The sequence below is a fragment of the Lepisosteus platostomus genome, chromosome 15 (assembly GCF_059453375.1).
Source record: "Lepisosteus platostomus isolate fLepPlt1 chromosome 15, fLepPlt1.hap1, whole genome shotgun sequence".
Taxonomy (NCBI): Eukaryota; Metazoa; Chordata; class Actinopteri; order Semionotiformes; family Lepisosteidae; genus Lepisosteus; species Lepisosteus platostomus.
In genome coordinates, this window is record NC_142625.1 from 12,593,272 (window position 1) to 12,610,379 (window position 17,108).

General features: G+C 38.1%; 1 protein-coding gene across 1 annotated transcript in view; it reads right to left on the reverse strand.

The window, feature by feature from the left end:
* snta1 (syntrophin, alpha 1) overlaps positions 1-16,340 on the reverse strand; it is a 41,419-nt gene extending 25,079 nt beyond the window's left edge. The window contains exons 1-2 of the mRNA XM_088607618.1: positions 15,974-16,340; positions 8,402-8,587 (exon numbers count right to left, since the gene is read on the reverse strand). Coding sequence (XP_088463744.1) covers positions 8,402-8,587; positions 15,974-16,265 — 478 coding nt within the window. The 5' untranslated portion in view covers positions 16,266-16,340. The remainder of the gene's footprint in view (positions 1-8,401; positions 8,588-15,973) is intronic.
* Positions 16,341-17,108: the final 768 nt, after the last annotated feature.

Sequence of the window (17,108 nt, forward strand, 5' to 3'; positions counted from 1 at the left end):
TCTCTCAGATGGACCAGTTTGATGTGTCAGTCCTGCTCTGTTGTGGTCACTCAAGGGCGACCGGATCTTGGACGGTCATCTGTCCTGCCGTTCTGCAGTCGGGACACAGTGGAGCAGCTTACTCCATAGTGTCTGGCAACACTGGCACATGACATGCCTGCCTGCAGCATGCCAATGGCCCTCTCCCTTGCTTCTGGTGACATTCAAGGCATTATGGAGTGCACAGAAAACTAAGTGTGGCCTTTTTCTTGAAGTGACCTAAGCTTTGAATTAAGGCCTTTAAAAAGGTGATCTGATCAGGCATTGCTCCGCCTGGACCTCGTTGGGTAAAAGTGTACCTAACGAGCTTTCGTGTGATTGGCAAGTTGCAATGCCTCACTGCACAAGCTGTATTGCTGGTCAGAGGGCTTAAACCAAATTGACGTTTTGTGAAAGTACATAAGCTATAACTATAGTATTCTCATTCCAGAAAATGTTGCGTTTCTTTTTTCCATTAGTATATATTCACCAGTGAATTTAGGGCTAGTATACACTATCTGCAGTTTTTCATTCCAACGCGTCTCCTGATGGTCTAAGCCAGCTGGTTACTCTCATAAAAGACAGAAAACCTGCAGATACACTGGCCCTCCAGGACCAGGATTGGACAGCCCAGCTCAAGAGCATTTAAACTCTGCACAACAAGGGACTGCAGCAAAACTAAATCTTATTCTGGATACAGAAGCTTTTATTTAAAACATGTTTGAACTCTAGTGTCTTTTGGTTTTTGTTTGTAGATGAGCACACAGTTCCCTACTCTCCACATGATCTTAGCTGAACATTTTAACTAGCCTCATAGGAAAACATTTTTGCTTGTTTCTTTGACTCCATCAGATAATGGACTTTGTTAGTGGGCCACAGAAAAAACATAAAGGAAGTTTAGAGTTGTTACACACAATGTCAGTAAAACATGAGAACATTAAGGGTATTTTCATTACTGTAGAGCCAGTCCTCTCACTATAATTTCAGAAGGGTAAGGAAACAGGCACTTTCTGGTACAAATAAACTTCTGAATGTGTTCATGTTTCTGAATGTTGAATTCCATATGCTGAATACTGAATTAACTAACATTTTCATGGCATTACCTGAGTTCCTCTTCGGTGTTATCATCCTTATATCATCGGTTTCCTTTGTTTTCCCATAGTTTCACATGGGCTACTTGACCACTCTCTCAACATTTCAGCTAGTTTTCAACGTGCCTCACAATTTGCTCTGCTTTTACCATGATATAACACTGTAAAAGTAATTAAGTATAGACTAAGAAGTTGGTGTCATTTCATTTTGTGTACTGATCTACATACATCTCAAAATAATAAAACACCTTCCCTATGTCACAGGTACAGGAAATTTTTCATTGACACTGTTGCAGTTTAAAGCCTGGTTTTACATCTATATCTGGAGTTCTCATGTTGTTTCTGCAACTAGACCTGCTTATCCAAACAAGCCAGTCTCCCAAGCCAGTGACATTGCAGGAGGGGATTTGACAGTCCTAAAACATCCTTGACAGAGGCATTTCAAGGGAAATGTCCACTTCAGAAAACAGACTAGGACATAGCTTGAGCAATTTTATCAGTGAAGGAACATTTGATTAATTCTATACTACAAAATCCACTTTAATTTTATTTTATCTTATTCTAGTATATTAAAACAGGCTGAACAAACTCATCAGAAGAGCAATCTCTGTCATTGGGTCTGACCTGGACACCCTGGAGGTAATGGCTGAGAGGAGAATGGTGTCCAAACTAGAGGCCATCATGGACAATGTCTCCCATCCCCTCTATGACATGTTTGTGAGAATGAAGCGCAAGTTCATCAATAGGCTGATCCAACAACGGTACAACAGGGAGCGCTACAGAAGGTCATTCTTGCGTTCTGCCATGAGACTGTATAACTCATCCACTTTGTGTCTGGGCAGGGGCAACATTGACATTGACCTGTTTTTGGACTAAACAGTAAACTCTCTGCTACATCTGGCTTTTCCCATTTACAACATTTTTTTGTGAAATATATGCCAGGGACATTTGGAATATATTTATATTTTTAATGTGTCTTTGCAGACACAAATACTATATTTCTTAGGGATGTTCATTAATTTATCAGCAACAACAAACATCACTTATTAAATTCATCATAGATTATTCATTTAGTTTAAATCACATGGTGAATTGACTCAACATACAAGTTTTTGCAATGGTACAATGTTTGTTTTTTGTTTACATTTTTTTCCAAAGTTCAGTCTCAAATGGTAATATTTCAGGCTATTGAGGCTATCCTTTGCATAGATCCAAAAATCCAAAGAAGTTTATACTGCAAAAGCAATTTTCAATTCCTTTTTTTACTATCTATAAAGTTTTCTATACTTGTCATGAGAAAAAATCCCTAATGGGTTAAAGGGAATACTGCAGTGTGTAGTAAGATATATCACTGGGATAATGTCTACCTTTAGAACCTTTTCAAAATATATTTTCATATTTTTTATTCATTTTAATTAAGTCAGTCATCTGTGTGGATATACTTCATGTAACTGCACTTTACTTCAATGGGGGTACAGGCATAATATAAGTGCTCACAGCAATTGGTTCCAACTGCAGGGTCCACCACAGTCTAACAATAAAGCTTCTGTGAAAACACGACAGGCTTATCTTTCTGTATTATACATGACGGCAATGGGAGTCCATGATAAATTGAGATGAAAGGCTTTGCTCTTCGCTCTGACACTGACAGGAAACTCTATTCCACAAGACCAGAAAAGCACTGATATACTCCAACGCCCACTGCTGAGTTTTGCTTTTAGACAGGCGATAAAAACGTTCGAGACCAGATTTTGTGGGCATCATATTGATACCACTTTATACCAGCCAGCTCTCAAAAGAGGCAGCAAGACATGTGGCTTCTGAAGCCATCCGTAAGTATGAAGTACATTGGGAAGAAAAACCTTTTTTCCTTCAAGACTCCCCATGTTAAGTAGCTCTTCCAATACACTCCACTCCACGAACCCAATCAGCATCTATAATTTAACTGTAGTATCACTCCTATTGATTCTCAATTAAATAATTAAGAAGCCGTCTGAAGGATGGTTCTCCAAATGAGTGGAGCGGTACATGAGCAGCTCGGATTTAATCCCTAATCTCTAAAACTACTGTCACCCACCTTTCAGAAGAAAGCAATTTGTCCTTGGCACTAAAACTGCTAAGAAAGGGAAGTGGCCAAGGCATTTAACAGCTGCTTGAAAAACATCAATTTTCTGGCATTCCCACAGCTCAGGAAACCACAAGTGGGTCGGGCTCATTATCCTCCAAGCACAAAAGGCGATCATTCAGAGCAACACAGGCCAGGTGGATAGGACTTAATAGCTCAGCGACATCCACTAATTATGTTTAAACATACCGAAAACCAGGCCAGATGGTGAGATTGGACAGCACTGAAGTCTTCAATCTGGGATTATGTTATATGTTGCATATGTTAGATAATATATCCTAAATGTTACAACTGTAAAATGTAGGGCACAGGGGCATGCGGATAAGAGAAATACATTCCTTAAAGATAGAGGCTAAAAAAAGCACAAATTAAATTATTTTTCAAATATTTATCTTCTAATTCCAAACCAACATCTTCAGCAATACAATCACAAGCGATATAATCATAACACTGAGAGATGAGTATTTGTATTACATTAGGTTGTATGGACCATGCTGATCTCATATGTGTAGTGGAAACAGGCTATTTGCATGCTCTGCTGTGAAATCTGATCTTGCCATTATTCTGAAGGTTTTGCTTCTCTAAAGGAATGCACAAATAATATAAACAGCAAAGTATACCTTAAACAGCAGGCTCTAGTTAAACAGCTGTGTCTGTTATACTCAGTGAAAATGAAAGCTTTATCAAAATGCCACCCTGGTTGTACTACAGCAAAGCATTGTATCACATTACAAGCTGTCTGAAGCAGAGCCTGAGGATGTTTGACTCAAGTAAACTAAAGTGAAGATCAGCAATCCTCTTCACACTTATTGAGTTCCTCAGCACTACATGCAGCAGAAGACAGTGGAATACCTACATAAATAATAAGCAGACTTATATATAGCTTGGTTTGTGACACTAATATTTTTATACAATTACAATAGAACTAGGCAATAAAAGGACCACTTAAACACAGGTCAGGCTCTTACGTGTTCAGATAAGTTTATTGTGTTCCTTTGTAGTGACTATGTTAAACTGCTGCTCTTGAATAGGTTCAATAGAGTAACCAAGTCCATATGTGGGTTTGAAGGAATGTGATATCCTGACAGGTACAGTGGATATAAAAAGTCTACACACCCTTATTGAAATAGCAGGTTTTTGTGATGTAAAGCCAGAAATCAAGATAAATCATGTCAGACATTTTTCCATCTTTAATTTGACCCTGCAACCAACAAAATTCAAGAGAAAAACAGATTGATAATTATTAGGAAAATAATTGAAATTAAAAAACCTAAAACACCCTGGATGCATAAATCTGCACATCCTTTTATAATGGGGAATGTAGCTGTGTTCAGAGTTAACCAATCAATTTCAAAATCATGTCCAAAGGTAAGTAGCATACACCTGCCATCAATTAAAGTGATTCTGATTAACTCCAAATAAAAATCAGCTGTTCCTGTAGGATTTCCTTGAAACTTTCGTGGTTGCATCCTATTGGGATAGCCATGGTCTGCAAGGAGCTGACAAAACATCTACTGGATCTTATTGTTGAAACGTACTAAACGGGCTATAAAATAATATCAAAGGCATTGGTTGTACCATGGAGCACTGTGAAGACTATCATCAATAAGTGGAGAAAATGTGGCACCACAGGGACATTGCCAAGATCAGGAAGACCAAAGTTGATGACAGGAGAAGGAGAAAACTTTTCAGGGCTACCAAGAGGCCTACAGCAACATTAAAGAAGCTGCAGGAATTTCTGGCAGGTACTGATCCACAATCTCCCGTATTCTGCACATGTCAGGGCTATGGGGTAGGGTGGCAAGACAGAACACATTTCTCACAAAAAAGAACAGCCAAGCAGGGACAGGGGCTTTAGTCAAGATAGATGGGATAATGACTAGCTCCAAATATCAAGATATTTTGTCAAACAACCTGCTGGCCTCTGTCAGAAAGCTGAAGATAAAGAGGAATTTCACCTTCCAACATGATAACGACCCAAAGCATACATCCAAGTCAACCAAGGAAGGGCTTCGGAAAAGGAAGACCAAAGTCTTGGAATGGCCCAGTCAGAGCCCAGACCTCAATCCCATAGAAAACCTGTGGAATAACCTAAAGAGGGCTGTGCACAGGAGATCCCCTGGCAATTTGAAGGAGCTTGAATTTTTGTGCAAGGAAGAGTGGGATAAAATTTGAAAGTATTGTGAGAGGGCCCATGTGATCTGAACCTCTTCCTCAGACACATCTCTGTGGGCTCAGGATGCACACCTCAAATAAATGTTACCCCACCTCAGCCATGCCTTTCCTCAAATACAGCTCTGAGACTATGAGGCTTCTTTCTTAATGAATAGTAAGGTATCAGGCCCAAAGAACATTTTGTGAAAAGAAAAAAAGTTATGTGTATGAAATGTTTATTCGATGTTTTATTTAAATAATGGAAAGGGAACTGAATTTAACTTCATGCAATTTAGTCTTTCATGGTACATCAATTCAAAGACACTTCTTACAATCAGCACTACTGTAAGCTGGTGTTTCCTCTTGTCCTACACTATTATATAAATGCTTCACCCTTGCATTAAGGCCAGACCATTGTTTGTCTTGTTAGTTTTTTATCCAGCAGTACAAAAGATCAACGTTTCAAACTGGGGTCTTCTGTACTTCTTTCAAGTTAAAAAACAAAGACATTTATGTGGTAGTGTTTGTAAATGCTCTTAAGGGACACTGTTTCCACTGTATAAATCTCTGCTGAGCAAGAGGAAGCTCTCTGAACAGAATTGTGAGCACGGATGTTCACTTCTTTTTAACAAGGAGACATCAACTTTTATACATAAGGAGCATTGAATCCTCCTAATAAAAGTTTACAATAATCTAATATTGAAATTTACTTACTTAAATTAGGGCATTTTTGCATATAACAGGCAGCATACAGTATACTATCGCCCCTTAAAAATAAATTCAAACACTACAGAAAGTTTACATTCTATCTTGCATCTTTTGTAACTTAAATTGAGAAAAATATGAATGTTAGCAGTTGAAATCGAAATTTCAACTACAAGACAGATTACTCATATTGAACCAGTCTTTTCAATCAATCACAAACAGAGGTGAGAGAACCGTTGAGGAACTGTGATCATAATAAATATGCTAGGATTTTGAAGTAAACTCTGAAACTGTATAGTACACAATAATAGCATGATTGTTTAACAGCAGTAGAATGGGATGGATACGGAATCAGTAAAGAATGGATGTCAGATTAAATATATTAACATCCCACTAGTAACTAAATCAATATCAGGAAAACAAGGGCCCAAATAAATCAATTAAGAAGAATATTAGGAGAAGGAAAGCACTTTACAAAAAGTAAAAAAAAGAACAAGATCAACTTAAAGAAAAGGGGTTAAATGAATTGCACAAACAGGGTAAAAGAGTTAGAAAAGCGAAGAAAGCAAAAATAATGTTGCAATGGAAAATAATGAACTCTTATTATTATTGTTATTATTATTTACTATACTTTTTAATTAAATCAACAAAGTACAGTAAAGTCTAAAGTAAAGAGTCACAAACCAAAATGGGAAACTTTTCAATAATGACAGTAAAAAGGCTGATGTATTAAACAACTATTTAACTTATATTTTTACCAACATTTTCCTTCTGTTCCATTTTCTGAGTAAAGACAAATTATAGACCATAAAGTGTGACTTATATTAAATGAAAAAAACAACAATCATAACTGATGTAGAGGATCATGTGAAAAGGAGTAGTATTCTAAGGGATCAAAAATGTGAATTTAGAAAAGGCAGACCTTGTTTATCTAACTTTTTAGAGTTCTTCTGACAAGCAACTGCAGTAATACTATGAGTGTACAACATAGCTTTAATTAAAGGTCCTCATAAAATATTAATTCTCAAATTGCATGCAGTAGACATACAAGGTAATACATTTACAATTTCCTGCAAGGTAATGCAGAATTGGTAATGGATAGGAAACACAGGGTACAGTTAGGGGATAAATACTTAAACTCAGGTATCCCTTCCTCATTTATATTCTATTTATATGTCTAGATTCTAGAATAGCTAATAAACTAGTAAAGTTTATTAGGAAACTTTAAGGAAGAGAACCCAGATATATTCACATATTCAAAGGAATTTTCTCTTCTGACAAAACATTCTTTTTAGAGCTAAAACTTTTTATTCTTGAAACAGAAAAGTACAAGGCAACCTGATTTGAGTATTTAAAATCCTCAAAAACAAAAACAAAGTCAAACCAATTTACTTCAGAAGCAAGAGTGAAACACAAACCAGTGGTCACAAGGTAATTTATGGTAAAGTGCATAGAACAGAGTACTTCTAAGAACAGGAGACACATCTTTACAAAAAGGCTCTTGTGGGAATATTGAACAAACTGTTTAGTAATGCTGTTGAAGTCTCTCAAGACACAGAATAATAATAATAATAATGATAGTAATAATTGCTTACACTTATATAGCGCTTTTCTGGACACTCCACTCAACGCGCTTTACAGGTAATGGGGACTCCCCTCCACCACCACCAATGTGCAGCTCCACCTAGATGATGCGACGGCAGCCATAGAGCACCAGAACGCTCACCACACATCAGCTATCAGTGGGGAGGAGAGCAGAGTAATGAAGCCAATTCATAGATGGGGATTATTAGGAGGCCATGATTGGTAAGGGCCAATGGGAAATTTGGCCAGGACGCCGGGGTAACACCCATACTCTTTTCGAGAAACGCCCTGGGATTTTTAATTACCACAGAGAGTCAGGACCTCGGTTTTACGTCTCATCCGAAGGACGGCGCCTGTTTACAGTATAGTGTCCCTGTCACTATACTGGGGCATTAGGACCCACATGGACCCCAGGGTGAGCGCCCCCCTGCCGGCCCCACTAACACCTCTTCCAGCAGCAACCTTAGTTGAATGAGATCCTTAGATAAATTAGCTACTAACAAACAAACTAAATAGACATCCAAATGACATCTTGTTTGTAACAGTTCTGTTCTTTTTTTCTAAATGTACCTAGAGGCCTTTGACATTAGGCTTAAACACAATAAACTCATTCCTTCCTAGTCTAATGAAGGCAATACCCTTTGTATGAGAAAATGTATGCATACTTAATACTTCAAGGTTTTTAAACAGCTGACGACAGGCTGATACTGGGATCCACACTTACCTTCCAGAATGACCTCCTTGCCTGTCTTCTTCAGCGCCTGGACGGCTTCATCGTGCGTGGCCTCTCTCAAGTCGTAGCCATTCACAGAGAGGATGGCATCCCCCACGTACAGCGCCTCCGTCTGGTCAGCGGCCAGACCCTTGAAAATCTTAGAGATCAGGATGGGCATTTTGTTCTCCTTCCCTCCTGAAAAAGACAAGAATCCAGCACCAGGTCACCCATGTGAGGCTTCTGGAATTATGCAGCAACTTTATTGCTTTTTCACTAGATGTAAAAATAAAAGCATTGAGGAAAGAAATTTTGATAAGAAAAATTGGTCATGAAGACCAAGAACTCAAAAGTCGAAATAAGTCAGGGATAAATAGTTAGAGAGGATCAGATCAGGAGACGGTTACTTATCCCTGAAAATGTCAGCAGAACGGAGACCTGAAGCACAAAGTCAAAGCTAGAATGGAGTGCTCTACCGAGACAAAAGTAAATGTATTTGAGTGACCCAGTCACCCTGAACGATTTGAATCCAATAGAAAAGATATGGTGAGGATTGACAATTGCAGTCCATCAACTATCCCCAATGAACTTGTTAAACCTGGAGAAATTTTGCTAGTGAAAATGGATGAAATTACACCACCATAATGTGAAAGCTGTTGGGTACCTATCAAGAAATACTGAAAGCAGTAATTGCAGCCAAAGTATAGAATACTTATGTAGTCAGTAAATTCCACTTTGTATATATTTGCATATTCTGTTCAGATCTAACCTCTGTCACATTTTACAGTGTCCAACCTGATCATTATAGTTTAAAAATGTAGTGTTCCTCCTTATGGTAGAATGATGCTACCACTAGTGCAAAAAAAACAATGACCCAATCTTTCCCTGTACAGAAACTGGGGACAAATTGTCCAACTAATTAATTTACTAGGGAGAGGAGTTTTCCATCTGTGTTCCTGCAAAATAATCAAATATGAGACTCATACCTAACAATGCTGACAGCATTCTAACACCTGCTTTCTGGGGCATTTGAGAGTTTAGAATTTAAATCCATCGAGATGGGCTAATAGACCAAATCTCTCTGGCAATCTGCAGGATGGCAGTGAAGTGAGAGGGAAAACTTTGACTTCACGTGCAGCAAAACACCTTCTGTGAAAGATATTACTCTTAGTAATTATCATCAGGAGGAACCCAGAAAAGTTGGGCTGAGAAGCTACTTTATTGCTTTTGTATCTGGAACTTGAATAAAATAGCCAGTATCTGGGATGTATTTTACATGATGAAACAGTGCTTAACAAAATGAATTGAACTATTTCAGGATCAATAATGACACATAAAGAAAGGTAATGAAAAGGAATTTCTTTTAAAACTGAGAATAGGGTGAATCTCTTTGCACAAAAGGTGGTGGATGTCTAAAACAAGCTGAAACATGTTGAGAACCTTGCAATAATTAGCTACTAGTAACTAAGAGGGAAAACGCCAATTTTTTTTTGCTCTTTCCTGTATCCCTTCATTTAAAGCTGTATTTTCTTTTTTTCCTCCAGGGACTTTTTAAGTACCAAAGTGTAATATTTGCACGGGTATCCAGTTCAACACTGTTTTCACATTCTGTTGTTTTTTAAAGCTTGCAGTCATAACACAGTGTGCAAAATAGGTAGAGATCTACCCAAAAAGACTTAGTTGTAATTGCTGCCAAAAATAATTGATGGGTGTGAAAACTGATGCAATCAAAATAGTTCAGTTATTTTCTTTTAGGATTTGCTGACATTTTTTTACTGTAGTTTATTTTGCCCTTAGAAGTCTACAGCTTGTGCATTCAGGATTGAATAAGTTTAAAAAACTGCATAGGCATCATTTAATAATTTCAGAAAATGGGACACCATAGGAAAGCTTTGAACAATTTTGCAAGACTCTGTAGAATTTCCTGTAGATTAAATGAGGCAGCATGAACTTCATTGCATTACACCATAAAAATATTAGCATTAGAATTTTTCTTATCTGGCAAATCTAGTACACATTTAATTCACGGCGAGTTGCTTTTCTTTTACATTTTCCAGTTCCATCTTAAAACAAATCTCAGAATGCAATGTGTACCTGCTCTTTCAAACAAGCACATCTTACTGATCTTTCTGTCACAAAAAAAATCTCACCATTTTAGATTTGGTTTTAAGAACAAGAGGTGCTTCCATTACTATCACAGCTCTGTAGTCGTGCAACCTCTGTCTTCCTCTCTCTTTCAGCCCAGGCCTGATGCTTGGTACAACGCAGCTGGCACCAAAGCAAGATGCCATATTCTATGCCAGAGAGCACTCACTAAAATAAACACAACCAGCCCAATCTGCTCCTATTAGCTGCTTTCATCTCTGGCCAGTGCAGCCTGTGCTATAGAAGGCACATGTCAACAGCCACACAGGGCCAGCCAGACGGTTCACACCATCACGTCAGCTGGCTGAGTTCTATCTGCGGTCACTCGAGACCTCACAGATGCGTCTCTCATTCTGCACATCCCTGGCTTTTCACCAGTCCCTACAGGTGAAACAGTCTTGACCAAAGTGCACCATTGTGAATGTGTGTGGTAATTTCACAGTTCTAACTGTTTTACCATGTTCCTATTGCAGATTCACTTTCCTCTGGAACTCCCTTGCACCCATAGACTTTTTTTTCTTGTAGAAGGGAACAGCTGTTTCCCAGACTAAAGTGGTACAGAACCTGGCATATAATAAGAAAAATAATTCCAAATGAGGATCCTTCTGTCATCAGCGAAAGAGCTAGATGTATAAAAACTGGAAAGCTGCCCATACCAATATTTTTTCATGATATAATGACATTATCTACATTTAAGTCCGCTTTTTTTCTTTCTGAAAAGTGCTCAGTCAACACTTGTCAAATCTTGGGACAGGGTATAATAGGCAAGCTTCCCAATTTTTTCAACTTGATGAAAAAGTGTTTTTCTGTTCAAAAGAACTTTTTGTTTCTCAGCTAAAGTCACTTTTAAGGAAAAACACATTTACGATTACATATACAGTATTTTTACAATATTAATTCATGTAAATGTACTGTTAAGAAATTATTGTTTTTCTTGTTTTTAAGAAGAAATGCTATGTTCAGAAAAAATAATCTAATCCCTCCACCAAGTGCTTTCAAATTTTTATAGTTTTTGTTTATTTAATCTAAAACAAAATTCCCTTACAGCCATTAGACTGGTACCAGACTGGATTGGAAATGTTTTTTTTTAAATTAAGGTAATAACCTTATAAAATAAAAAAAAACATTTCCAATCCAGTCTCCAATAAATAGGTTTCCAATAAAGCAATAGCTTTATTGCACTAATTAGTGTTTGTAGTTTAGATCATTTTTTGTTGAAGCTCTCAGATCATCTGATGCCATTTACCAAGCAATCCATGAGGGAAATTTGTCTCTTTTCACAGAGGCGTAGTTGAATACGGTAACATACTGTAGCTTGAAGAAGATTTCCATCAACTGCCGTAGGCGGACGTACATTTCCGGCCAAGGTGTGAGATGAACGCAAGATTGTTATGCTATCATCAGGGTATGTGGGAGCTACTGTACCAGTATGACTGAACTGGAGTCTGTGCAACAAGTAAGTGGACATGCAAACTGACCTGCAAAGGTCCAAACATTCTTCCTAGAACCATCAGAATCACCTGCCTTCGGATAAACAGAACCTTTGACGATCTATTTCACATAACTGCATTTTCTTGATGATTACAGGAAAGAAAACGCTTGTTAGTATGTTAAATGCAGTGCATGATTTATGCTTTCCAACTGTACCCATTTGGATAGATGCAAAGTTTCTTAATGAAAGTGATGAGGTGAGTCAAAGGTTAACATACTTGATCTAAACACACACTGCTTCCCATTCTTTAGACAATAATGAGACAAAGCTCTTGGCTTAGGAGTGTGAAGTGCTGCACTAACCCTACTGCAGGTCTTAGCAGATGTGGACAGCTGGGACATACTCATACTGGTTTTGGGTGGAGTATATGAATCATACTAATTTTACATAATTGTATCAGTTTTCCATTGCGCTTGTATCCACAGCCTCTGGATTGTTCTGAGCATGAAACAAGTTGGAAATGTTCCTATATCCAACAGCTTTCACAGTCTCGCTGTATTTCTGCTGAGAGCTCAACACTCCCTCCTTGATCACCTACTCTTCTTATCAGTCCCAATCAGCCCCTAGTCACTGTTTGAATAGATGAGTATCCCTTATCCACTGTATCTTATTTATAACTCTACTATTAATAAGTATATCATATTTGTTCAATCAACAACAAGCAAATTTAGCCTACTGCAGGCCAAAAAACAGAATTGTTCACAATGCAGAATGGTTAATTAAAAATGAATTGGGAAAGTAAACTTAATTGATTTTCTACTCAAGGTAACAAAGTAGTCTATATATAATTCAGAGATATCTAATCATCTGGCTAACAACTATTACGATTCTCTATAATTCTATGATACTGTGTTTCAATGGCCTTATACCTTATTCACTTTACCGCACTGCAGTGCCCAGAGATGTGCCACACTGTGCAGCAGACAGGGTAGCCCATTAAAAGCAGGAATAGGAATTAATCTCGCTGTAAGATCATTGCTTTCATTGCCCTGTGCTTCTTCTTTGCTAGATAGCCTCATTCTGTTGATTAAACCTCAAAGCAAATCAGTCACCTGAGCAAACTATTATATTTTAACTTCAAGGGGAAAAGAAAGCAGTGCTCCAGAAATGAGGTCTTGCAGTTATCTTGCATATTCAGAAAAGTAAAATAAGACTACAGGGAATAACTGCAAACTGAATGTACTTTTAAAATGAAGAATACGAGCCTTGCTTGCATGACTTTGACTTGTACTAGGATGCTGTGCTGTCCTTCAAAGAAGACCTTATCATTAAGGATCCATAGGCACTATTGAAAGATTAAGGAAGCTAATCCCACAGTCCTGGCTAAATTCTTCTTTGAGCTGTGCAATCTAAAACTTTCCACAATTCAATAGGTGAAGCCAATGTCAGTATTCTACCTGATCTTCTGTGCATTGGAAACCAGACGCACATCAACACAGTGGGGGCTTCACTTTAGGAATAGATTAATTAGGTCCGCACTTTTACGTGAAGAACTTTGGAATCTTCATTAATGAAAATTATTATTATTACAAGTACCACTACTACTAGTAGTAGTCCTAGTAGTAGTCCTAGTAGTAGTAGTAGTAGTAGTAGTAGTAGTAGTAGTACTACTTTAAGGGGTGGCATGATGGGCAGGGATTACCACCTCTGGGTGCCTGGGTTTAATTCCTGGCATGTGTGTGGAGTTTGTATGTCCTGAAACAGGATTCCTACAGCAGTCAAAAGAATACTGATTGATTAACTGTCTCCTAGAAGGTTTGACCATGGAATGAGTGTGTGTTTGTATCTGTGTTTGTGTCTGTGGTGCCCTGTGCTAGACTAGCATCCCATCCAGGGTGTATCCTGCCTTGTGCCTGTTGCTTGTTGGGGTAGGCTCCAGCTCCCCCCTGTCTCTATATTGGAAAAAAGGTTAGAAAATAGATGGATTATTACTTCATCACCTCTTTGCTTTTTCTAAATGTCGAGGATTTGTACTGAACTTTGTTGCAAAAGAACTTGCAATTTTATTTATCTGTGTTTATTCATCCACAAATTATAAGAGTTTTGAAGTTGGTACTGAAATTTGTACCAGAAAAATTAAAGAGATTATAAACCCAAAGTGTCTGTTTATCTTCCTAAATTCTTCTGCAAACTGTTTAAGGATTTGCCGGTCTGTCCTCTCATCACTGATCTGACTTGACTTGTCTTACTATATAACTAAAACCATTTGCGAAACAAATGATGATGGACCAGACAGTAAAACCCTGTATCAGTGAAAACAAAGTTAATTAGAAGGGAAAAGTAATCAAACAAGTACCTGAAATCTTTAAAAGTACTGTTTCCAAACTAATTTCCTCCCTCCACATGCAAACAACAACTACTGAAAACAAAATTCACACTATCCTAAGATCCAGTGGTTCTACTTAGCTTTCTATTCTGAAAGGTTACAGCCTGTGTAGATATCTTTCAACAGCTTGTCACATTTTTTCAGTCCCGCCAAGAATTCACTTCACATTCTCTAAGCAAAAATAACTTTTAATAGTTGTGTGATGTGTTTCAGGAGATCATTACATTAAAGATACTATAGGTTTGTGGGAGTAACAAGCTACCAGCCACATTGTCTAAGATGATACCTTGGCGTCTTCCAAGAATTATATGGGTGATTTCCTCCACTCAGGGCAAGTCGCTTCTTTTCATAAAGAGTTGTGGGAGTATGGAACAAGCTTGCCAGCAATGTTGTTTCTTCTCAGGAAATAGGTGGATGAAATTCACAGATCAAGTAGCTAATAACTACCAAATGGGTAATTGTAAAGGCTGAAATGTTTTTATGCTCTTATATTTAATTTAAAACTGTATTGTGGCACTTCTACTTTTAGTTTTATGTTTGAAATCAAGCTGTTTATTTCTTCCCACATAGTTAAAAAGACACATAGCTGAGTTTATTTTTAACTCTGTACCTTTTTGATTCAGACACAATAAAAAGTGACCAATCATTATCAAATAATAGAACTGTGATACTGTGGCAAATCTTTCTTAAAATATTTACAACCTAATTATAAATTATAATGTGTGCTGTCAGTAGAAGGCTACTCAATGCTACCTTACGCATAGAGTGGTCAGCCCTGTCCTGCCACAATGCCGTCTTTACTGGTCTTAAACTCACTGTTCAGTACTCCATTCACCAATTTTTAAACTTAATTTTTGACCACTTAATCTGGAGAATGGCTCGATTTAGAGTTTTGAGATCATTTGAATATTAAATCCTAACATTCTGTTCCACGCGAAGAAAACGTGAGTTAAGAGAATCAATTATTTTAATGAATTTGTCATAACCGATACGTTACAATTCTCGCTTAAATCATCACTTAGTAAAAGAATTATCAGACTGTTTCTCTTCAGGATCTTCCCCGAACTGTATACAATATTTAAGCAGTAAAACTACAGCAATGTTAACCACAAGTTACGGCACAAAGTAATCCGCTGTACTGTACAATTCACACGCCGTTTTAGAACTAATGTTGCCTGTTTTCCTAAACGGGGATATCCTCCTGTACAACTTCAGCAATGGAAACTGCTGTCACAGAACACTTGTTTCACGTGTTCAACAGCCCAACAAATGCAATGCCAGTCATCTTACAAAATGCAGTTATGAAGGGCAAACATTTTGACCGAGGTTTTCTTCTTCGTTCTGTATATTTGTCGGAAAAACAACACTCACTTGAGCCCAAGGAATTTCACCTGATAACAGTCGATAATGTGATATCACACATACGTCCAGTTGTCTTATTCGGGAGATTAATGATAATCATAATTTAGTTTGTACATGTAACTACATGTACACAACGAAGGCTGTCAAGAGCTGTCGACTTGAAAACAAACTTCAATGAAAGAAGTTTAACTTCAAGTAAACTTTTATGTCTTAAGTTACAAAGCAATGAAAGTGTGAGGAAATTCTGTTTTTTCTTTACCTTTAATGCTGATTCCCAGACCCCCAACATCCTGCTTGGTGACTCGCACAGTGCGTTTGACGTTGGTGATCGACTCGGGGACTGGAGAGCTCGACCCGACGCTGGTTGAATCTCCGTTCACTGCTCCCAGGGGATTTGGGCTCAGGCTGGGGTTCACAGGCTCAGCGGTAGCTTCTCCCGGACTCACCGTCAGGCTTTCCTCCGTGAGACAGGCGAGCACACGGATCCAGCGATCCACGGAGGTTCGGAGCTCCAACAGTCCAGTTTTCTGCGCCTTCATCCCGGCAGCCATGTTCAACACATTCCTGGAATAACTCCACTCTGTACGGGGTTGGCAGTCCTGTACAGAGATGGGGGTGGGGGGTGATGATCGGAGATGCCAAGAGAGAGGAACACCACGGACCCTCCCCTCTCCTTCTCTTGCAATCGCGGCGCTTAGCTCTTTTTCTGCTTTACGCATTAGAAGTTGCTTCGATGATAGTGACAATCCAGTGAAGTAGGCGCTTTTCGAAAAAGTTCAGAGATGTTTAATGGCCGAATAAAACTGATTACTGTTTTTTTCTCTGAAGATGGCTTCTCGAAGTGAGATTCCAAGGATTGTAGTGCAATTATTATTATTAGTAGTAGTAGTAGCAGTAGCAGTAGCAGTAGCAGTAGCAGTATTAACATTAACAGAACTAACAAAAGAAGAGAAAAGGCAGCATGATGCCCTACGTTATCCTGCTGCACTGTTCCCACTCCAATGGAAAATAATTGCAGAACATTATATGAACTTATTTTTCATGAATTGTACTACATACTGTTAGCATATTAATTTACAATATAAAAATATCTGTGAAACAACTTTCATAATGCACACATTTATCGTCTGTGTCTGTGATCTTTTTCCCTGTCACGTGGATGTGTTGCTCTGGAGAGAGAAAATTGTGCTCAAGGCCAGTCAGATCATTTACCAAAGTCGCTCATTCCCATTTTACCAAGCACTCTGAAATTAAGCAGTAATTAATTTACCACTTGTTCAGTACTTAAGCTCGAAATGAGAGTTTTACACTTGTGCTACTGACTGAAAACGAATCATCTCAGCTGCTGCATGTAAAGGTACATAAATATAATACTGTGCTCATGAAGGCCATAT